General features: G+C 39.2%; 1 protein-coding gene across 6 annotated transcripts; it reads right to left on the bottom strand.

Annotated features, from left to right (window-relative positions):
* Positions 1-613: 613 nt before the first annotated feature.
* LOC136423626 (uncharacterized) lies at positions 614-24,226 on the bottom strand. Of its 6 annotated transcripts, none has more exons than XM_066411864.1 (19): positions 23,891-24,226; positions 22,736-22,777; positions 21,775-21,848; positions 20,209-20,277; positions 18,852-18,938; positions 17,477-17,546; positions 15,973-16,108; positions 14,355-14,420; positions 12,805-12,928; positions 11,552-11,651; positions 9,728-9,786; positions 9,357-9,421; positions 8,767-8,931; positions 7,592-7,634; positions 6,687-6,801; positions 6,042-6,135; positions 5,542-5,611; positions 3,653-3,756; positions 614-2,986 (listed from the first exon to the last, which is right to left on the bottom strand). In XM_066411864.1, exons 1-19 carry the CDS (start codon positions 23,979-23,981, stop codon positions 2,863-2,865), a joined length of 1,698 nt encoding a protein of 565 aa, XP_066267961.1. In that variant the 5' UTR covers positions 23,982-24,226; the 3' UTR covers positions 614-2,862. The 6 variants fall into 6 exon arrangements, with proteins under 6 accessions (XP_066267961.1, XP_066267960.1, XP_066267962.1 ...); XM_066411863.1 differs by lacking the exon at positions 15,973-16,108 and adding an exon at positions 15,249-15,384; XM_066411865.1 differs by lacking the exon at positions 15,973-16,108 and adding an exon at positions 15,249-15,381.
* Positions 24,227-24,328: the final 102 nt, after the last annotated feature.

The following is a 24,328-nucleotide window of genomic DNA, read 5'->3' as shown; positions in this document are numbered from 1 at the left end:
TTAGTCAAAACTCATATTTACTTGGACATTTCATGGATCAGAGGTATTGGGAGAAAGGCATCCTGGTAGCCTCTGTTGCAGTCCTTTTCCCTGCAGCGTTTTTTTTTGGGGTGCGGGGGGGTGGGGCCCCGCGTATCTGCTTGGGATCCCGTATCCGCCGTGCCCCTGTGTCCGCTATAGACCGGAAACGGGATCCCAAGCAGATACGCGGCGCCCCCCCCCCAAAAAAAGATTTTTTAAAAATGCTGCGGGGAAAAGGACTGCAACGGAGGCTAATCCTGGAGACATTGGTTATTGAAGGTTTCTTACAACAAACATTTCCTTTGAAAAGTTGAAACATTTTTTTAATGATGAAATTACCAGGACTCTTTAACTTAAATGTATGTGTATAAAATAGTGATAAGGTTTTTTTTTGCTCATTGAACCATTGCCTTTCTTATTGCACCAACTTTGTATTGGTGACATGCTAATGTAGCAGGGACTGAGGAGGTTAAAGAAAAGGTCATGTTTGAGTGAGGAAGGCTGTCGTGAGTTAAGTTTCTAGTTACTCCATTGCAGGTAAATCATAGACAAGCTTTCCAGTATACGCAGGATTGTAAATAAAGTTCACACATTTTCAATCTTGTCATGGCAGTTTTATTTCAACACTGGAGAAATACCCTGATGCTTATCTGTTTAAAGATTTAATGATCAACTAATTCATCTTTCTATTCCAACTATTGTTTTCTAAAATCTTAAATGACATGTCAGATCCATTTAACTTGGTTTACACAATACATATTTACAAGGGTCTAGCCAGGATGGGAGTTAATAGCCAGGACTGTATGCACTATGGATCAAGAGAACAAATAAATAGTGCTAAAACTATACAAAACATTCATATCCTAAAAGTCTGGATAAAAACGGGTTCGCGCATTTGATAGGAATGTAAGACAACTGAGGCACATAATGAACACAGCCAAGTGTTACAAAGATGTAAGATTCCCCTTCAGGGGTTGTTAGAGGGTACATGAAATGAAGATGAAGATGTAAAATCATGCTACTTATTGGTCAGCAGTGAACCAATCAGACAACACCTCACTGACACATTGGTCTTGTTTAGAGAAGATCAGACACTCCCTGTCAGCAAAAGACCAAAAAAAAATTCATTTCAGATTTGACGCTAGCCCATGCCTCACTGAAGGATATTTAAAAGCTTGTATGATGATTCAATAAACAGGTAACTAAAATTTACCAAAAGGTGACCAAAACCTTCTCTTAACTTTTTTTGTATGTGAGGGAATTTTCATCTTACAAAAGTTGTCATGTACTTTTTGTATTTCCTCACATAACCTTTCTTTTCACTTCTGTCAAGCGGAAAAAAACACATTTAAGGAGTTGAGTTGAGAAAAGGAGTCATAATGATATCAGAGGAAATATATAACTTTAGAGTTTATATGGGAGTACAATTTCTGCTGCTGCTATGGCCATTTTGAATGTGAAAATTCACTTTTGACCTGTGGTTCTAAAATACTGGTTGACAACTAAATCATCATACAACAAACCTCTTAAGCAATGACCGTAGTATCACGAGTACAGCCCTGAAAATCTCACAAGTTTCTGAGCATTTTATGATAAATATGTTAAACATTTTGTCCCCAGATAAACTGACTCAGTTTCTGAGACATGCATACATACTTACATATATATATGAACCCTTACTCAATCAGAATAAACTTTCTCTAGTCACTGTACATGTATAATATTCTCCCTACAATGACATGATTGTTTCTTGTCATCATCAAATTTCAGACCTCACAATAACTCTACAATATCTCGTGCAACTGTTAAAAAGTGTAGTCAGGTCCTTGGGTACTGATAACATTTCAAATAAGGCACATTAAAAACATCACTTCACAACATCAGGAATAAAAATGTACTAAGGCGGCTACAACACATACATAACACATTTCTGATATACTGAGATCACAACTTTCATGTGCTATGTTTGCAACAGATGAGAAGAGGTATAGAGTATCACAACAGTACTTTCTACAAGACATAGTTTATTATTACATATTTCAGGAACATTTACAGCTCAGTTGCTTACTGCACATATACAGAACAAATCAATTCTTTAGAGTAAGAAACTTATAAATAATAAGCTGGCTACTAACAAAGCTCTAACTAACATCTGGCAAAATATCATCAATCAGCCAAATAAGGCTAGCTTGTCTCATGAGAGTATTGCACATAAACAATGGCATTATCCAAAATTTGGTCTCCGTGTTGACGAAATTGTCCATGCAGACAGATATATTCTACGCAACATTAAACTGTACACTATACAGCTACCGTAGATAGAATTCTAAAACATTACTCTAACTTACATGTGCATTGCACGGCTACACTATCACCTTTCCAAGCTCCAATGATCTCTATTATCAACAGACACCCTCCTCAGCAGGCCTGACTCGCTCGGAACATTACCCCCCGAATCAGCCCTGCTATTCCAAGCCGGTATTCTGGCTTCTCGTGACGTCACCACCGAAACAGCTTTCAGCCAATCAGAGGCTTTGCACAAGCTCATCTTGTGCAAAACTGCAAAGGTCACTGGGAAGCTATCAGCCAATCAGGTTACATCTTACATCACTACTCTGGGTTCAGAACAAAATAATGGCTGTGTGTGCCAAATAAGGCTAGCTCATTAATCATTCATGAGCAACTGTCAGTAACGTCGCCAGAAGCCAGAATACTGGCTTGGAATAACAGGGCCAATGCGGGAGGTACATGTAACATACCTAGCGAGTCTGGTCTGCTGAGGAGGGTGTGAGAGAATTGTTGCTGACATCACTTACTATTTTCTACACACTGCTGCTGCCACTATGTGGCTGTTATGTATATGGAGTCTACGATGTCGTAGCCGACAGCGAAGGTAAAGTAGAGCGCCACCAGCCAGTGGAGGTGGTACAGCAGCCATGGAGTCTCCAGTGGAATGTCCAGGGAGCTGGAATACAGGCACAAGAGTCAAGTTTTCCAACATGTAAAAGGAGATGTAAGTCATATTCTAGTTTTGAAGTGTTGATTAGATTGACAGTTTTTCTAATACACATGCACATTTACTTGACAGGGGTTACATACAGAGTAGATCACTTAGTACTGTCTAATCTGCAACAGTACATGGAGGGTCTGCATGGGGGTCCCGACAACACTTCATGCTGCATTCAGAAGATCCCTCTATGTGTTACGCGATCAAGGAAGGCGATTACGCACAACTTGGTCGCCTCAGTATGAATTACGTGAATAAGACAGCTTTCCCTACCAATTACAGGAAATCAAAATAGGCTGCCTAATATGTTTTACGGAAAAGAGCATGCAGACCCTCTATGATGGTCAAGCTTGAAATATGTACCGGTACTACTACTGCACAGTTGCTGTATGAAAATGTAATATAAGCTTATCAGAGGTGTCATTTCAATTAGATCCAATGTATTTCTAAAACACACGCATACATTTAGTGCATTACCTATTACTTAACAGTTCTATGTTTAGACACAGAAAAGGCCACAGTCTCCAACTCTAAAGTTGGCCTTAAATGGGGTATGTACCGGTACATTACGGATGGACATGTTGGTACAACTGTTACTACAGTCCCTATTTTCCTCCTCCTCACCTGAAGTTCCCTGATCTGGCGTTCCGCACCATGAGAAAGATGAAAATGCCACACTCCAGATTGATGAAGAGTGACGTCCCTCTGTCCAGGATCTGAACAAATCCCTGTAGGAAAACCAACCAAAGCATAAACATGCAAATCTTTAAGATATACCGTAAATGCAGAAATGTTCCCAGTGCTTTTATGTTTGCAGTTTTCGCAGTGAATTTTCAGCGCTAACTTAAAACCACCACTGTACAAAACTTTTTGCCCCCCTATGACTGTAGCGCTACTATTGTTTCAAACGTGAACTTAAAACCACCGCGAACACTCCATTTTCTCCATACCGCGAATTAAAAACCACGCAAACTTAAATGCATTTACAGCATATTACTGTAATTGGATGGCTAGGAATAGGATGATGTCTACTCATGATAGGTACAAATTTGGCAAGCTCTGTGTTGTCTTTGTATTATGTACCACTGTGTCCAAAACAAACACTTTCTTTCCCACTATTCCTGACCATGGGAAATCAATACTGCTATCAAAATCAAAGAATTCACATATCATAGAAAAAGTGGTAAACAAATAAAAATTTGCCTTCAACTGCCTCAAAAGAAGAAGTCAAATCCAACAAACTAGCCCCATGTATATTTTAGGATGTAGTGTAACATTGGATGTAGACAGTAAGTCCTTAATATCATAAATGATTGTATTTTTCATTATTATTTGAATGTGTTGCTTGTACTTGCAATCAGCCTTTGGGCATGTATTTGCAATAAACTTTGTATCAATGTTCTTAAACGAGTTTAAACTGTAATTTCCAACACAAAAAATTGGACTTACCCAAATTTTCGACCGTACGACATCGGTCTTTGTCAAGGAATGATCCATCCACCGCTGGGGTGACGTCACGTTATGCAGATAGCACACGTGACTCCGTGAGTAGTGGATCGTAAGTATTGGAAAGTCTGTAGCGCCCGCCGTCTCTGTTGAGGGATGGTCGTAGGGCCCTGATGTAAATGGCTTCCTTGATGCCTCTTGCAACAAAGTCCGACTCAGTGTCCAGAATTTTAACTTTATCCAGTGAAACTGAATGTCCAGGGGATTCTATGTGTAAGTGCTGTGAGACTTCTGAGGAGATGGTGCTTGGGCGTTTGTGCTTGTTGAACCGGGTCTTTAGTGATCTTTCAGTTTCCCCAACGTAGGTTTCCTTACAAGGCCCTTTGATGTTTTGACCTTGGCAAGGTATATGGTAAACCACTCCGCACTTGCCTCCCTTAGGTGTCTTATCCTTGGGGGAGACTAGCAGGCTGCGCAAGGTTCTTGTTGGTTTAAAGCATGTCCTTATCCCATGTGCATTGAAAATTCTCCTAAGTCCTTCTGGCGGGCGGGCGCTACAGACTTTCCAATACTTACGATCCACTACTCACGGAGTCACGTGTGCTATCTGCATAACGTGACGTCACCCCAGCGGTGGATGGATCATTCCTTGACAAAGACCGATGTCGTACGGTCGAAAATTTGGGTAAGTCCAATTTTTTGTGTTGGAAATTACAGTTTAAACTCGTTTAAGAATGATTTCTACCAACACAGATGAACTTTCAAGCTTGTATCAATGTTGTTTACACAGGATCTGTATTGAGATACACACAGCCTTACACATCTTCACTTCACACAGTACAAAAGAATACAACTCCCCAAAATGAACCATTTAAGTCATGTTTAGTTATCTACAATAACATTTCTAAATGTAATCTGTATTAGACAAAGGCTTAGACCTCAGGCCTTAGCTGGTGTGTTACGCCTAAATGGCGGTTATACCGGCTATATAGATACAGATACAGAAATGGCCACTTTTCATGTATGTCACTTGTTATGCATACTGGAAAGACTGGGAAAATTCCCACCTGTGGGTCCAACATTGCCACAGTGAAGACAATGGCAAATATGAAGAGGGAGATCAGTGACTGGCAGATACTGTAAAATGAAAAAGAATTATGTTAATGCATATGCTCTGAAGCAATATGTCAGAAAAATAGTGAGTCTCTTCATATGCATGTCTCTTGATGATAATTTCAAATATTTCAAATCAATGGCACTCCCTAATATTGTACTGTAAATGCATACATTTTCACGGTAAGTTGTCTTATGTTTGCAGTTTTAGTGGGAACTGCTTCATTGCTTAAAACCACCGCGAAAAGGCTTGCTCTGACTTCTGCCTGCTGACGCCTTTGTGACAAACGCAAACAACTGGCGCGAACACTCCATTTTCTCCCTGAGGCTCCCGCAAAATTAAATCCCCGAGAACTTAAATGCAGTTACAGTAACAGTACTTTCTGCATGATGAATGTATAACAGTACATCAAAATATATCAAGTAAACAAATATAAGCTGTATAACTCTTTACCATTTGGGAGTGCAGCATTTAGAGATCCCCTCAAAGATGGGTGCATATCTACAGAACCCAGGCTCATTCCACGACCCCTCCACCCAGCCAACAACTGGAGGGAAAAGGTGGGGGTTAGAAGTCGTTTATGCTCAGGTTTGTTTTAAAAATAGGGGCAACAGCCTCAAATTCTCAATTGTTGTAGAATTTGTTTGAGATACAATTCAGCAAGCACTATGCAATAGTGTTAAAAGTAAAATGTAACCAAGAAAGCCATATATTCAATACATTGATCATATGAATGAGTATACAAAATAGAGTGATGTTTATCAAACATTTCTATTATATCATCATATTTGAAGCGCAATCTGCATGAATTTGATACTAAACCATTTTTGTCAGCTAATACAAAATCAAGTATTGACTTACCAGAATCAAATAGACTTTCTGAAAATTTCATTTTGGTATTCATGCAACAACCCCTAACGTTCTGTTGTTTACTCTTGTTACAGTTGGTTGTTACATGGTCAGACAAAAAAATGTACATTTATACATAGTATTTGTACATTTATGTATGGTGGAAATCTTATGTGATAAATACTTTTACAAAGTTGCATGAGTGTACATTGGCATGCTATCCTTGACATTTAACCTTTGTCCTCTGACCTGTATGGTGCATGGCTGACCCCAGGGTGAGGTAGGAGACAGTGATGCTGATCATGATGAACAGCTGTACCAGGATGGCTACCCACGAGAACTCAGGGTGCATGGTCTGGATTATCTGTGAACAACACAGACATTTGAGGAATGACATTGAATCTTTACTACTGAATTGATACAATTTTGTATACTCAGACCTTTCAAGCACCCATCGGGCAGCTTTTTTTCAATGAGAAATAATGAAAGAAAAAAAAACGCTTGAATAAAAGCTGCCGGATAGGCGCTTGAAACCTCTGAGTATACAAAATTGTATTAATTCAGTAGGAAATATTCAATTTTATTCCTCTTTTTCTGACCTGGATGTATAATATTCAGAAACGTAACACATACATTTACATATTGACAAATTTACATGCTAATTCCATACGCGAAGAAACACTTTTACGAACAAGCTTGCGACCAGTCCTCTGGTCCTTCTGAAGTTGATTTGACCCGAAGCTTCCCTCACTTGACCTGAGCGGAAGTGTGACGTCAACAACAGGTCAAAGGTGCCCTACAGTCACAGTTCCGTTCAGGTCCAGTGACGTAGGCTTCGGGTCAGAGAACTGGTCGAAAGCTTGTTGGTAAGAGCTTTACTTTGTGTTTGAAAGTATCGTGTAAATTTTTCAATATGTCAATTACTGTCACAGATGAACCTTCATACACATGCATTTACAGTTTGATGACCTACTTTATCCAATTTAGTGTCAGACACCTCTATGTCAGAAGACTGTAAAAAAATTGGTACATTTATTTCAAAACTGACTAGCAGCTGTAATATGGCTCCATGATAATGTAAGTTTGACAGTTGCGAAAATTGCATCATGAAGTCAATATGGACAAATCAGTGAAAAGACTGGCACACTACTCACTTCTGTGAGAGGAAGGGTGGCAATTTCTCCATTGTTTGCTGATCTGTGGAGACAATGAAACATTATGATGATTGTTCAGGATGTACTTGGGTTAAGCCCCGGTTATACATAGTCGAACATGGCCTCCCGACCTTTCCCCAACCATGGTTTGTGGCGGTTTGGGCCTGGGAACTAGGTCGGCTGTGGTTGGCTGGTGTTCGGCTGTTTTAAAATGCCAGCCAAATGTTTTCTAAACATTCGGCTGTGGAGGGGTGAAATGGGTTGGCCAGCAGTTGGGAGTAAGTCAGTAGTGGTCAGGGTGTGTTTGGATGTCAAATTTGACTCTTAATCTAAAACTGGTCCGACTGCTCCCAACCTATTGCCAACCTTGTTTGACAAGTGGTAGGGGGCCATGTTCGGCTATGTGTAACTGAAGCTTTAGCTTTGGATGTTACAATCAAAACAATTCACCAAAAATAGTTACTCAAGCAACTGGATAAAATTTTGAAACAGTCAGATGTTGCAGACCTGTCCTGTCCTCATCCTCGTCCACCAGGACCTTTCCGCTCTACGTTACATCGCTCGCGGAAAAGGCCCTGGTAACACGGGGTGGCATCCATGGTTATTGCAGGTCGAGCCTCCAAAACAGCTTCAGCCAATCAGAGGGGTTAAAACCCATTTGCTTCCACTCATCGGAAGCAAACGCGCAAAGAACGCTGGGAAGCTATCAACCAATCAGGTTACGTGTTACGGCTAGCTCATTGATTATTCATGAGCTACAACTGCCGTTTGTGCCAAATAAGGGCTAGCTCATTAACTATTCATGAGGTACAAATGCCGTTTGTGCCAAATAAGGGTTAGCTCATTAATTATTCATGAGCAAGTCTCGTCGACCTGCAATAACCATGGATGCCACCCCGTGTTACCAGGGCCTTTTCCGCGAGCGATGTAACGTAGAGCGCAAAGGTCCTGGTGGACGAGGATGCCTGTCCTTAGTCATTGACGAAAGACAGCGGATGCTGTCTGAAACTTCTGTTTCAAAATTTTATCCAGTTGCTAGATATATCTAGAGTAACTATTTTTGGCGTATCTTATTACCTGTATGTCTAACCTTCATCAAAGAATCAAAACAATTCTTTCAGAAATGATAAAAATCATAGAAGGCATCCTTATCCTTCAAGGCTGATTGTCCTCACCTCTCCAGTGACAGGTTCTGTGAACATGCTGGACTGACAGGAGGAAGAGTTGATACTGCGGTGACTACACTCACTGGAGTGACTGTTGGAGAGGCTGTGGTGTTCCCTACAATGGACATCGAGCTGCAGGGCAACTGGGGGACAATATGTAGAACTGCCCAGCACCTTGAAGGGAGGAATGATCTTCAGTGAGAATAATGACACTGAGAGGTGTTCTACATCATTTCCTGTGTGGTGTTTTTTGAAAAATCAATCGGAGAAGAAGCTGATGCAAAAATAGTTTCGTCTGGTGATAAACTTTAAAATGTTTTGACACATTTACATGGAAATTCTAGATGCATGCTGTGTTTTTGATATTGCAGGTACAGAAATCAGTAGGCGTGACCATAATCTACAAGGAGAATGCTACCCATCGTTAATAATTGTCCAGTCATTCACATTTCAGCACTAAGGACAGAACTCACAAGTTAAATTTTGCTGGCTTATTTTACTTGATATCAGAGATACCTTTTTTTTTCATTGTTACTACTGATTAAATCTTGAGATCATGCAGGTTTGGTTTTATTGAAGAAAAACCTGTATGAACCCACCACAGGATGTTGAGAACAGTACAAGTAGAGATCCCGGCTACCACTGCTCCACGAAAGTGCTTCACCTGGCAGAATGAAAGGTACCACAGTACTAATTGTATTCCCACAAAAACACATATCAATAATCTGCAGTAATATTTCTCTTAGCTACCTCAACAAGAATATAGAGCTGCAAGCAAACAAAGAAGGAATCCCAAAGATTTCTATATTCAGCTTGAGGAAAGATAATTCTTTGACTAATCTAAAACAGTAAATCTTTCCAATGATACATTAAAAGACTTGACACCACAGTGCATTTATTTCCCTTGACATCACATATAAAGCAAAGTTGCCTGCTGTCCCTTGGAATCTGATTTCTGAAGTGAACTGACCTGAGTGGTAACTGGTGATATCTTCTGATAAAGCATCGGCATCACATTCACAACTCCTCCTGTTGACGGAACATTGTAGTTATCACCACTATCAATCATTCTTATAATCAGGCTATTAGCTAGCATGGTGTCAATGCGTCTACTGGATGCCCTACAATAAGAAAACAAAAAAAAACTAGCAGTGGTGCAGTTTTGGTGCAGTGTACTCTCTGAGCAGAGGAGTGGGTCCGGCTGGTTATTCACATGTTTTTAGGTGTTTTGTAAGGCTTTCTATTTTGTTCCCCTTCCGTTATGTCTCAACCCGTGTGTTGGACAAAAATGCCGAAACTGAACACTTTAAAAACCAACCGGACCCACTTATCTGCTTGAATTGTAGTGAGACTGCCCCATTTGTTTATTTATGTACCCCATCTGTTTATTTATGCTTCTAGCTAGCAGCACCATCTGAGCTCTCTACATACAAAACTTCACGACAATCTCTTCACCCCTTCTCAAGTAATACGTGTCCGAATGTCAAAACAAAAACACCCACTGCAGTTCTGAACAAGCCGCTACGGAGCCCAAACTTACAGAACTATCTACCACACAAATATCATGACCATAGCTCTTTCAGAAAACATGCCAGTAAATTTTGAAGCTCCGCTGCAGTACCTTAGGTACTCGCTAGAAGGCCGATTATCGAACTTGACCTTCCTTTCCGTAAACCCTACCCATCCGCTAAATATCATACAGATCCATCAACAGCTTCTTGAGTTATGTTGTCCACAAGAAAATACACATCCACACAAAGCCCGCTGCAGTACCAACGGAAAATGCCAGGAAAACCATTTTTAAACTTGACCTCCGTTTCTACAACATCTACACACCTGCACAAAATCATGAAGATCCATCAACGTTTCCGTCACTTTTTTTGCCTACATACAAACGCACGAAAATTAAAAGTCCGCTGCAGTACTGTTGAAAAACGCATGGTAAACCATTTTTGAAATTGACCTTCCTTTGCACAACCACTACACACCTACCAAAAATCATAAAGTTTCATCGAAGTTTTCTTGAGTTATGCTCTTGACATACATACAGACCCACCAAACAGCTGGCTCAACCGAAAACATAATCTACCCCGAGTACTATAGTACTCGGCGAAGATAATTAGATGCCCTTCTATCGCATGGGACACCCAGAAGACAAACTGATTCCCTGGTAATTACATACACATGCACGTGCAGGTGTTCGATCCACACACACTGCAACTGTTTTTTTTCCTGGTACCAAACACTGGGACAGCATGAAAATTGATTGACATGCAAAACTACCAAGTAAATGTTAATCCATAGAGCCCATTGGGGAAGTCTCCCCCCCCCCGAATCTTTCTGGACGCACTGTCTATAAATCCTAGCTAAAAACCTGATTGTAATCTTTTATAATGATCAATCTTAGTTATAAAAATTTTCATACACATCTACATATCACTAAAACCTGATTTCACATGAATCTACATGATCTACTTCATCTCTGATAGCTATGCCCTTCTTGCTCCATTTGAGTTGTACTCAGGGCTGTCTCCAGCTCCCGTCCTTCCGTTCCAGGATGGAAATTTGCTTGTTGGGACGGAAAAAAATTCAACCCTTTCCATCCCAAAAATATCAATTTAATGAGATAAAACTGATGAAAATGTAATTTTTAGAGCTTAAAATGACAAATTCAATGATGAAATTTATTAAAAATCAGCTCCCAAACAACGAGTGGGCGGAAAAAAACGTAAAGCTGGAGACAGCTCTAGTTGTACTACTGGTAATGAAAAAGGACGAGTTACGCTGAACATACCAAGTGCCACTGTCCCCATGAGGAAGGGTGCTCCTATGTAGTTGAAGTCATTCCTGATAGCCAGGGACACCTCCGCGCCGACAAAGAACGTCACCACCACCTGCAGGTAAGGTAAACGTGTGATGAGGAGTGCCTTAGCAAAAATTTTATGAAAAATGTATGAATCACTATATGCGGATATGCACAAATCTTATGAAAAACATAGTCTTTTTATCTAAACCAGCCAACCACTGCCTGGGTCATGTGACAAAGAAGGATTTTCAACATGGCCCCTCCCCATACCTACAGATGTACTCTAGCTATGAGCAGACTGCCCTTCACCAGTGTGAAGAGAGCACAACCCAGGTACACCCCCTCCCCATACCTACTGTAGCTACGAGCGAGTATGAGCAGACTGCCCTTCACCAGTCCACCCCCTCCCCATACCTACTGTAGCTATGAGCAGACTGCCCTTCACCAGTGTGAAGAGAGCACAACCCAGGTACACCCCCTCCCCATACCTACTGTAGCTATATGAGCAGACTGCCCTTCAACAGTCCACCCCCCTCCCCATACCTACTGTAGCTATGAGCAGACTGCCCTTCAACAGTCCACCCCCCTCCCCATACCTACTGTAGCTATGAGCAGACTGCCCTTCACCAGTGTGAAGAGAGCACAACCCAGGTACACCCCCTCCCCATACCTACTGTAGCTACGAGCGAGTATGAGCAGACTGCCCTTCACCAGTCCAGCCCCTCCCCATACCTACTGTAGCTATGAGCAGACTGCCCTTCACCAGTGTGAAGAGAGCACAACCCAGGTACACCCCCTCCCCATACCTACTGTAGCTATATGAGCAGACTGCCCTTCAACAGTCCACCCCCCTCCCCATACCTACTGTAGCTATGAGCAGACTGCACTTCACCAGTGTGAAGAGAGCACAACCCAGGTACACCCCCTCCCCATACCTACTGTAGCTACGAGCGAGTATGAGCAGACTACCCTTCACCAGTCCACCCCCTCCCCACACCTTCTGTAGCTATGAGCAGACTGCCCTTCACCAGTGTGAAGAGAGCACAACCCAGGTACACCCCCTCCCCATACCTACTGTAGCTACGAGCGAGTATGAGCAGACTGCCCTTCACCAGTCCACCCCCTCCCCATACCTACTGTAGCTATGAGCAGACTGCCCTTCACCAGTCCACCCCCTCCCCATACCTACTGTAGCTATGAGCAGACTGCCCTTCACCAGTCCACCCCCTCCCCATACCTACTGTAGCTATGAGCAGACTGCCCTTGACCAGTGTGAAGAGAGAGATGACTGGCTGCATCAGGGTTTGGATGAACACGACAGCGAAGGTCAGGATCCACACGAACCCTGGGATCACATAGAAATGTCTGGAAAAATACCAAGTACATCTTTAACACAAAGGTCATAAAGGTGTCAGTGCAGGGCTGTTTCCAGGACCTGTTCCACCATCCCGGGACGGAAATTTCTGGACTTAATGACCGATCCAAAAAATCTGGACTTAATGACACGTAATTGATGAAAATGTATTTTCCTAAGCTTAAAATGACTATTTTATCATCATCATCGTCATCGTCATCGTCATCATCATCATCATCATCATCATCATCATCGTCATCGGGTCCTCCTCTTGCGAGATGTAACAAGTGAAGTTTGCTCTCCAGAACTTCTTGTCGTTCATTGCAATTAGTTTCTAATCAGTTTATATGAGTTTATTTAACAATGATAATTAACCACACGGGCTCCCAGACAATGAATGGGAGTCCGGACAGAAAAAAATTCAAAGCTGGAGACAGCCCTGCTTCAGTGGCACTGCACAACTTAGCATTTGTAACTATCTACATCATCTTTTTTGTGTAATCTAACCAGGTACGTGTGACATAATTCGTAATGGGTAACAGGAGCTACCCTAACTTCAGGGGCTTTTTTCACACACTCAAACTCACTGTGCTCAAACGCTAGTTGCCAGAAAGTGGTCTGGTGTTTTTTATAGATAAAATTTAGACAAATTCATCTTAAGAACAAGAAATGCATTCATACTGTTCATGAACTTTTTATCTTTTTAGTCTGTGGAAACAAACATGTCATACTTATGCATGATAAGAGTAAAAAATGAGTCTTAAGTTAGGGCATCTCGTAAGTTTGGACATCCCCCATTAAAGTGTTTTTAATTTATCATATACAGTATATGATTCGATTCCAAAGTGCGAATCCAGTATTCAAATTTTCGACAGCAGCGCAACTTGTGCACGGAAAGGGCGTTTTAATCATTTAATCATACCACACAACAACCTGCTATTCTCTACCAGCAGTTGTTTCCCGTTTCACAGCAGCACAGCTACAGGACACGCAATGCCAGTAAAAACACTTACAAACTTTCAAAACCAAAAACCAATGCTATGAAAAAGACCTTCATGTATAGAGCAATATCTATGTGGAACAGTTTGCCGCATCGAATACAAACCGCACCTCAGAGCAGTTTCAGGCAAGAGATGTCAAGGAATATGTGTATTAGTTAGCTAATTTTAATGCAGTAATTTTATGTAGCCTGTAGGCAATTCTATGTAGTCTGTCTGATGTATTTTCTGTGGTTACTCCAGGAAGAGTAGCTTCATACTATGTATGTAGCTAATGGAGGAAAATAAAGCATCCAAGTATCCAAGATGCAAGCCCATGCAATACGATTTCAAAGCCCGGGAAATATGGTAAAATATAGACTGGTCCGGAATACCCGTATCAAACATTATCCTGAGCCCAGGTATGGCATAAAAGATCATATAATGCAACTCTACTCACGGGACTCCAAACATTTGAGCATAAGCTTCACTTCCAGCCAGGGCATAACTGATCAGGATTGAAATACTGGAAGATGAAAAGAAATATTGTGGCATACAATCATCATGTGGAAAATGAAAGTTTAGAAACTGTCATTACATATCAAAATCTTTTTTTTATTTGCCAAGTCTTTGAAGCATAGCTTTTTCATAATGATAATAGATTTATCTTATAAGATTATGTATGATTATATATTATTTCACATGTATTTTTTTGGTTAATTTTACACTTGTGCACATTGATACACCACCATGCAAAAAGACAGTAACCATCTCAAACAACATCAAGACAGCCCATATAATGACAGATCTTTCACAGCTTTCAATCATAGAACGAACTTGAAACGTAACAATTTTTTCTGATGATGTTTAGATGAGACTGTTTCTATCTGCACCAAATTTCACATGCAAAAACAAAACAAAAGTCAGAATTACATGTCTGCAGATATGACATTCGTAACTACAGGAACAATATTGGCCACCACTGCAACCAAAGCAAACTAGATAGAAATGAAAGAAACTGAGAAGAAAAAACAAGATTTTAAAAGGGGACAACTCCTTGTAGCCAGGCATACCAGTCCCAAACCAGCTGCAGTACAAAAGCAAGTTTGAAGTCAAGAAGGACAAGATTGGAATAGACTTCCCATCATGAGAAAGAAAATTTCACCCACAACACACTTAAGTTAAAGATATTTTTAGCTGTTATCTGCTTTTATTGAATTAGAGAGAAATTTGTAGTCTGAACGTTTTTCCAGTGTTAAAGAGGTGCAAAAGACGATTGAGAACAAAAGATTATGAAACATAGAATAAAACCTTGTCACCACAAGAGAAGCCTATAGCTAGAGTTGAGACGTACAAGTGCAAGAAGACGATAAGGTCAAATGCTTGCTGCACGCCACAGGTCAGGAACATGGTGCCCAGCATGTGCAGGTCAGGCGACCTGATCTCTGGCCGCTTGGGCAGGATCACATGACCTGCGAGCATGCCATCTGCTGCAAAAAGAGAAAAGGTCAGGGTTCAATCTGGGGTCATGACCTTTCACATCTACAAGATTCGATCAATACCTCACTGTTGGACCTTTTCTGTTGAGGTCATTCACCTCCCAGATCAATGTCACCAGTGGGTCAGTGATTATTTTGATGTTATTGAGTAACACCATATCAATGTGACATAGGGGCACAGTCTAAAGATGCCTGTTGGGGATAAGGTTAATGTGGTTAGAATTGGAATACCGTGCTTTCTCAAATAAAGTACGCACTTTTAATACTTTGGGACAGCACAAGAAGATCCATAGAAATAAATGTTTAGGCAAGAAGATGATACAGTATTTTGATAATGATCAATAGTCTAAAATTGTGCGTACTTTATTTGAGTTTTGTCATTTTACGTTTCAACGCAGCACGATTTGTCTAGATCTGCAACCTGCCACGAATCGGGGGTGCGTACTTTATTCGAGAAAATACGCTAGACAGTGTATCCAGGGTGAATGTCTAGGTTGTCCGACTCCGCAGCAATAGTGCCTGAAAAACAAGCGTTGTTCAGTCAGTGTGCAGACGACACATGGAGCCGTGGACACTTACAAGTTTAGGAAGACAACAATATCAAACATCTGTCTGGTTCCGCACGGCAGGAAAAGTGTTCCCAGCAAGTGCAGATTTGGCAGCCTGACAGCTGATTGGTTGGGTAGGATCACATGACCTGCCACTAGCATGCCGTCTAGTAAATGGTAACAGAAGTTATCAAACAGAAAAGAAACAGCTATGAAGAAAACAGTTCAGTTGGTGAATAGTGTTCTTTTTCATAATGAAGAAAACAGTCTTACCGAGCAAATTTTTGATTTGGGAGTCATGAAAGAATAAAAAGCAAGCCCTGATAAAGAACAAATGATAAGTAAACTAATTATCATACAAATCTTATAAGAAATACTATAGTTATAAATCAGTAAACAGTTACCAAATAGGGCTCAGTTCTTGTAATTTTTGCCAGCATTATGATTAGTAGATTATACTGTTTATGTTACTTTAACTTTAAGCCATTAGCACAAAGCATTGTTTTATGCTGTTCTTTCAAATTGTTACTGTGAAAATGCTGACTTTACATACATCTGCTTAGAATTGTTTCAAAATTGTTTTACCTGTTTCAGCTACAAGTAGCATTTGGAAGGGAAGAAAAAATAAAAATTTTCAATCAGACATGACATGTTACCATGCAAGAATAGAGGGTTAAATTTAGGTTATGCTACCCCCAAAAAATTGCATCAAACATGGAACACAATGTAATGTGCATACATCGTAATATATAGTGTTTACATAATCATACAATGTAAGTGCTCTTTTCAAGTTGGATACATATATTAGTATTACATTCAGATGTATTAAATTTTGAGAAATCTTATATATGGAGAGTTAGTCACATGTTCTCATTTTGTATTTGTTCAGCAAACTAGAAGAGAAAACCCTTTTTGTTGAATTTCAGTGAGTTATAAATGGACAAGTGATAGCAGAATAGATGTGCTATTGAGGGAAAGTAAGTGGACAAAGTGATATAGTTTAGACATGGTATCAGGCCGCACCATTTTTTTTTGCTTCTGGGAGTAGCCTCTCCTGTTTTTCCCATTTTGAAAAAAAAAAAATTGGGTCACTATTCCCATTCACAAATTTTTACTCACGATTTTACTTCATTTGTAAAACTCAATAGCCACCAAAATAGATTATAAGGCCTGCACATACCTGAAAAGTGTGGTCACATGTAATCACAAGTTATAATTTTTCATTTATCAAAACTAGTTCTCAGTACCAATTCACATATGACATAGCAAAAGGTAATTTTGTTACTGAAATTATAGTATTACATCAAAGAAGGGGGTGCATTGCATAAAATGAGCCATACGAAGCTGAAACTTGCATAATCCTCTTATTCTTTATGTTATGTAAACCCTTATCTTCACCCCAGACTATGTGCACCAAAAATTTTTTTTTGCCCTGTTGCCCCAATTTTTTTCTGAAAAAATCCGAGAAGCAACAAATAAAATCGGTGTGGCCTTAAGAAGAGAGGATGATATCATTAAGGGTGCACTGATCTTACTTATCTCCTTTTCATCAGCTTCATCCTCCTCCTCCTGTAGTGGGATGTGCTCATGGCTCAACGTCGCCCCCTACAGGCGACAAAGAGAATGACAAGATCTTCAGCTCAACTTCATCAGTGCAATCCCGTAGATGTTGATATGTTGAACACCCAGGATTCAGTCCAATTGGACAAGTAACTGACTGACTGAACAAATAGATAAAATATTATGAAACTTTAGCTGACTAAAATTCTACACCATGAAAAACTTTCAGCTTGCAGATTTTTGAAATATTCAGTAAAAAAATAGTCTCAACACCTTTTTCTGCCTGTATTGATTTTGCTAGCAATAGAGCAGCTTGCTTACAACAGCCTGAAGTAATAAATGTTGTGCTAGTTGCTTTGTTGCTAGAAGCAAACCATTTTGTAACAGCTGTATGCAGAATATGATGACATAATTTTAGGGGAGGTCTAAAAAAACTCGGCAAAGGAAGCATGTGGCTTTACCTCATTCAAACATTCAAGAATGGAATTACTAATGAGGCAAAAAACTTGTATCATGTAGATACGTTTAAGCTAGCTGCTATGGTTGTTAAGTAAAGCCTTTTTCACATGTAAAATTTCGTTGTCAGAATTCTCAGATTGCTGTTAGATATTTTAGAGGGCTAAGACAGAACAGGCTATTGTATATACATTAGGTACATTTATAATATGTATAGTTTTGAAAGTTGCATTGAAGAATTCACATGTTACAGTTACATACAATAAGATATGTGAATTCTACTTCTTCAGACCTGTTCCAGTGAAATAGTCTATTATGAATAGGGCTTACGTCACAATAAAAAGAGAAAGCCTTGGAGCTCATAAATAGTAAAGAATCAAGCTGCAATAGATACTACGCCAGCTTTTCAGTGACTATTACTATAGTATTAGTATTAGTGCTTCTAAGATGAACTAGTTTCAAGATTTTTGACTACATGTACTTTCCACCACCTCTACATTTAAAGGCAACCCAAGCAATATTAGGGCCCGAAAATTGGATTTTGAACGTCAACTTATTTATTCACTTCTATATATGATTAGTTCAAACAACACTATCACAATGCATGTATAGCAACGTCCATGATGCTAATATACGACATTGTTGTGATGTGAGAACTCACTGAAAGTTGTGGCCGGAGTTTTTTGGGCTCGCAAAACTAAGGGGATCATCATATATGGCACGTATTTTCCGCGGTTTTAGAATGCTCAAAGTATGAAGTTATTTCGCAAATGTGCTAAACAATGTTAGTAAATGTCACTACCATAAAGATTTCAGCATTTTATTTCTTTCCATTTTGGGGGCCTAATATTGCTTTGGTTGCCTTTAACACCCAAGCAAGTGGTGGTCACACACCTTCACCCTTGCCACAACATGCAGGGGAACAATCTTGTTGGCTTTCTTTAACAGAGGGTCTTTCTCTGTCCAGAAGCAACCGCCCCACTTATTGTAGTCAGAGAATACAGGAAAAACTTTAATCTCAAAAGCAAACAAGGCAGTTCATACTCAATTTTCTTGTAAGTTATGTCGATCTGAAAATCTTTGTAAAGAAACAATAGACTGAGGGAGTATTCTCATTTTCATGACCAGGCCAAAGAATGTACAAAAATGTTGCTGAAAACAAATATGAGTTCAAAGCATTAATAACTTTAAAATATTCTGTTTGTTCCATGAATATAATAAGCAAATGATAAATGGTAACATCTACTAGACTAAGTGCTTCATCAGTGCATCTATGTAGGACAAAATTTATTTCACACATTTTGTGAAGTTTGAAGAGCCACAAAAGGTAAACAGTAAAAAGCATTAGTAAATGATGAGGTTCAATGTTAATAATTCAGATGTTCCTTATACATATACAAGTGAAAATTATTTTTTCTTAAACATAGTATCTTTGTTTAGAAAGATAGGACAAACATCCTTTAAATAGAATACAACACGGGTAATACAACACGGTCCGGAACACCCGTATTGAACATTTTCGCGGCCCAGGTATGACATAAATAGAAATACTATACCCCACAAATAATTCTATAGTATAATTGTCGAGGTTTCATTTTGACAAAGTGGGTGGCAAAACTAGCGATGAGACACAATTATCACTAGGTACCATTTGTAATTGAGTTAAAGTCTTCAGAAAGATTGCCCTCAGACTTTCTGTGTCAAGTTTTGCCATGCATATTTCATGATGCTGGTTATACCAAGGGAACTCTTTGACCTCTATCGTCTTGTGATTTCTATCTCCTTTTAATTTTTGATGTCTTACGTCATCTAGGAACACAAAAAGATGTGTATGCATGTCCTCATATAAAGGTCATGGTTACATTACATACTGAGTTCGACTTTCTTGAAACTCAGAAAAAAAACCTTTGAAAAAGTGAAGAAGCACTACAGCAGCACCGTATATCTTGAGATCTTTTCAAAGCATACTGAGATCATCTCTAAGTGAGATCTTAAGATTGAGCAAAACATCTTCAGATTGTTTGAAACATCTCAAGATTCAGTCAAAATATGTCAAGATTAAGTCAAAATATCTCAAGATTTAGCACAAAACCTGACAAGATGTTTGGAATAAACCTTAAAGATTTTTTTTAATTTCAATGAAGCATCACAATTTTTGGTATTTTTAGGTCAGTATACTAGTAGCTTCAAGGTTAAGCAGGTTAACATTTGGTTTCTCAAGGTTAAGGTAGGAACAGAAAGCCCACCCTACCTTGGATATTTGCTCCTGCGCTGCATATGCTCTCTGTAGGATCTCCACAAAGAAATATACCAGCAAGCACTGTTGGAAAAAATATAATGTCATGTATATAAGACACAGAAAACACATAATTTCATATTTTACTCTCAATCAAAATTTGTAAACAATCAATTTCTCAAATTTATTTAAGATCTGGCCAAGCGGGGCTGCGTTTACAAGGTAAACTACCTGCAATGTTAATTGATCAGAAGAAAAATATTCTGCAAGCAGTAATGATTCCTCACTTAAGGTACTTTATGTCAATGAATTGTTGTTGTGTGCAAATATTGTACATATCAGAAAATTCATCAAAGGTGCTATTTTGTTTTCTTAGACCACACCAATTCAATTTGTTGCTTCTCGGATTTTTTCAGAAAAAGGAGTGACAGGGCTAAAAAAATAAAAATGAAAAATTTTGCAAATAGTCTGGGGTGAAGATAAGGGTTAACATAACATAAAGAATAAGTTAGAGGAAATTACCTTTTGCCATGTAATATATGGATTGATTTTGAGAAATAGTTTTAATAAATGAAAAATAATAACTTATGATCAATGTCACCACACTTTTTAGGTATGTGCAGGCCTTTATCATCTAATTGGTGGCTATCTAGCTTTACAACAGAACTGATAGTAAAATTTTGAGTTAGAATTTGTGAAGGGGAATAGTGACCCAATTTGTTTTCTTCTAAAAACAGGACAGGCTATTTTCGAGTCAAGCAACAAAATGAATTGGTGTGGCCTTATGTCAATGAATTGTACAGTTGTTGTGTGCAAATATTGTACATATCAGAAAATTCATCAAAGCTGTATTTGTTTTCTTACCACCATATACATATTGGGCCCATTGAGTTGTTTGTATACTGTTGTCTTTGTTGATTGTTCTATTTGTAGATCCTAATTTGATTAAACACTCTGAGATTCTCACAAGAGTGATTGAAATAGCCTGGATGCCAGCCATTGCCAGAATGTACCTGGGTATATCCTGACCCAGGGTTTATTCTGGCCTGCTACACTGGCATCCAGGCTATGACTGAAGAAGCCTGAGCACAGATACTGTAATTCTTGTTTCTTTCACAGTAACTTAATGTTCACTGTTTTCACGGTCACCTCTGTACCGTGAACTTACCATCACCGAAAAAAAACTGTTATTATCTATGATTCCTTCATACATCCTTAATTGTAAATCACTAGCTGCCACTGTGAAGTTAAAGTTCGGTGAAAATGTCGATTTTCCTTACAATGTGAAATTTTTCTATCGTGAAGATGCAGTGAATTACAGTAGCACATATCCAGAAGCAAATGCGCATACGGTAAATTCAAACCAAGTATTACTGCTGCCAAGTTTCTTTTGTCCTCTTAGGTCAACGTTGCTTATTAATAAGAATAGCAGCCATTTCATAAGATATATTTTTGGACACAACTACATGTACATGAACCTATATACGAGATATTAACCTTACTAAGATGCAAACAACAGCTTATACGCTTGGGTTCTGCATAGTTTAGTACGTGCTATGCACAAAAATGCTACATACCCACCTGTATAACAAAACCTATGAGAAATGACACCAGGAATGGGTACAGTCCAGAGTGGGATAGAGTCACTGGCAGACCTGAAGGTGTTTAAAGAAGCAAGATTATGACATCATAAAAACATTCCTATCCTTTTCTTGTAACGAAATTGCTGTTTCATTCAACAAAGTGCTTCTAATTTCAAAACAAGTGACAAAGTATTGAAAATCAACATAGCAGGAAGAATATTCTAGTTTCTTGCTATATGAAATCTTTTAAATAAAGTAGTCTTGATTACTAAATCTTGCATCATTAAGGTTCCGGTTCGGAATTTCAAGTGGCCGCCCCAAGAAATAGTCCGTGAGAAAAGACGCAAATCATAGGTTTTCTCGAAAGATTTGGCTCCAGATTTTTCAGTTATCGCTATAGCAATGTGTTATCTTTTATATTTCCTGAAAAGCCCGATATTCGTAGCGTTTAACAGTTGCGGAGTTTTGGTCGTCCGCGGATACTTCCTGGTATTAGTGTGCAATGACGGTAACATGGCTTTGTCGCCTGATTACCCAAATCGTGCGTTCTATGTGCGTTTTGCATGGCTTTGCACCATCGGGGATTGCAGAAAACGTACTCTAACGATTCTTTTCAGTTTCCTTAACTGCACAGACCGAATGATGACCTTTATTGCTGTGTCAGTCATTATCCTGGAAAAATCTGTCTTTTCCGTGCAGCGGCCATGGAAGAATGCTCCAAAAATAGTAGTTTTCACTGGTGAAAAATTGCTTAGAATGATGGTTTTTACCAAAAATAACCTTGTCGGGCAGTGGCAAGGCACCTATTTCCACTGGAAACATTGACTCGCCTGGGAAACGATGTTTGGAGAAGCGCTAAGCGTCTTTCTGAGAACATGTAAGATTGGCCCTGAATCTTAAAAGAAAGTCTGAACCGAGACCTTTAACTGCATCAATTACTAGGGAGGTACAATACTCACCAAGGATTCCTGTGCCCAGAATGGTTGCGATTGTCACAAAGTCTGAAAAACAAAAGATGAATTTTGGGCAAAGTTATCTAATCATGCTTTGATATAAAATGGCTGACATCTAATTTGTAAGCAGGTATGTTTCTGTGAACAGAGAAAGGGTAAGTCAAAAATATTAGAAGCAATGCCAATATATCTACTAGTATATATCTTGAAAACATTTATTGTCTTTATACGATAGTGATGAGCATAAGAAAGGGTAAAGACAATACCAAAAACAAGATGTATAAATATGATGCATACGGTCACATCTGTGATCTAATATCATTGTTCCCTAAACATATGCAGACAACTGTATACTGTAAACAAGTTTACATCCTTCAATAGCCGAGAGGCAGGGTCACATCTACAGTATAAATATACTAGTATATTTACACCACACACAATTAGAATACTTTAGTTGTACTTCAGTAATATTAAATATAGATATTAGCACCAGCAGATGTCCATAATGCTTCTTCCTTATTGCGTATGCTAAAACTTGCAAATACATAAACAGTCGTACTCAAATTACAATTATTTATCACTTTGTCATCGCTGTCGGTCTTAATGATCTAATCATTTACCAATTTTGTGTCTTTCAAACATGGTATATCAGCACGTAGAGAATTTAGTGCTGCTGAAGTTACCATATGGTGCCAATTTGGACAGGTACACTGGTGAGAATAGCAAAATGTGTTTCAATTTCATGCACAATTTGAGCTGATGATTTACAAGCTACTACAACTGCCAATATACTGCTGTTGTGATCCCGGTACGTATACACCATAACGTTACATGATGAAATATCACTAAGTCAGTTAGTGTAAATTCTTTGTTCTTTATTCCCCACGTGTCAATATATAATATACATTTGATTTATCATTGATAGCATGATAATCACAAGCATTGAGTACACAGTCATTATGCCTTAATCAACATTTAAATGAATTCTCCTCATAACACTGTTTGTTTTTTAATTGGGATTCGGGTAACGTTAGTACAAAATGTTAAATATAATAACAGTGCCCCGCCCCTCTCTAGTAGTACAACCAGTTTATCTACTTCGTACAAATCACACAACGACAGCTCATCTGAAACTTAAATCCTGGAATATTGTGTACTCACAGCATTGTATGTAAACAATGTACATGTTGGCCCGAGGGCTGGAGTCCTGCGAGTCGCGCCGCTCAGTCAATCGATCCGTGTCTGCCTCCATTTTTGTTTTCTCTCCAAGAAAAGACCAGCTTTCTCTCAGCGATGTTTCCCTGGTTTCTAGCCTGTCTAGATGTTTAGAAACTCAACCACAGACATCTCCCTACTCTATGGTTACAATCCTAACGTTGAAGAAAGCGTTGAAAGTCAAGTTTTTGGCCTAACTGTTGTTTTAGCTAGAGGAGTTTGCCGTTTCGGAAATCTACCTTCCATATTGCCACCTGGAATGACCGTAAGTAACCTTTGGACTAGTCCATAACCTAAAGGGGCGTAGTAAAATATTGTAGTAGAGAATCATGGTGAAAATGGATAAGTTTGATATGTCTATAATTGATGTTAGTATTTTGAAAT

This window comes from Branchiostoma lanceolatum, chromosome 17 (assembly GCF_035083965.1).
Source record: "Branchiostoma lanceolatum isolate klBraLanc5 chromosome 17, klBraLanc5.hap2, whole genome shotgun sequence".
Classification (NCBI taxonomy): domain Eukaryota; kingdom Metazoa; phylum Chordata; class Leptocardii; order Amphioxiformes; family Branchiostomatidae; genus Branchiostoma; species Branchiostoma lanceolatum.
Note: the sequence above shows the minus strand (reverse complement) of the source record. Positions and strands in the feature narration are given on the sequence as shown.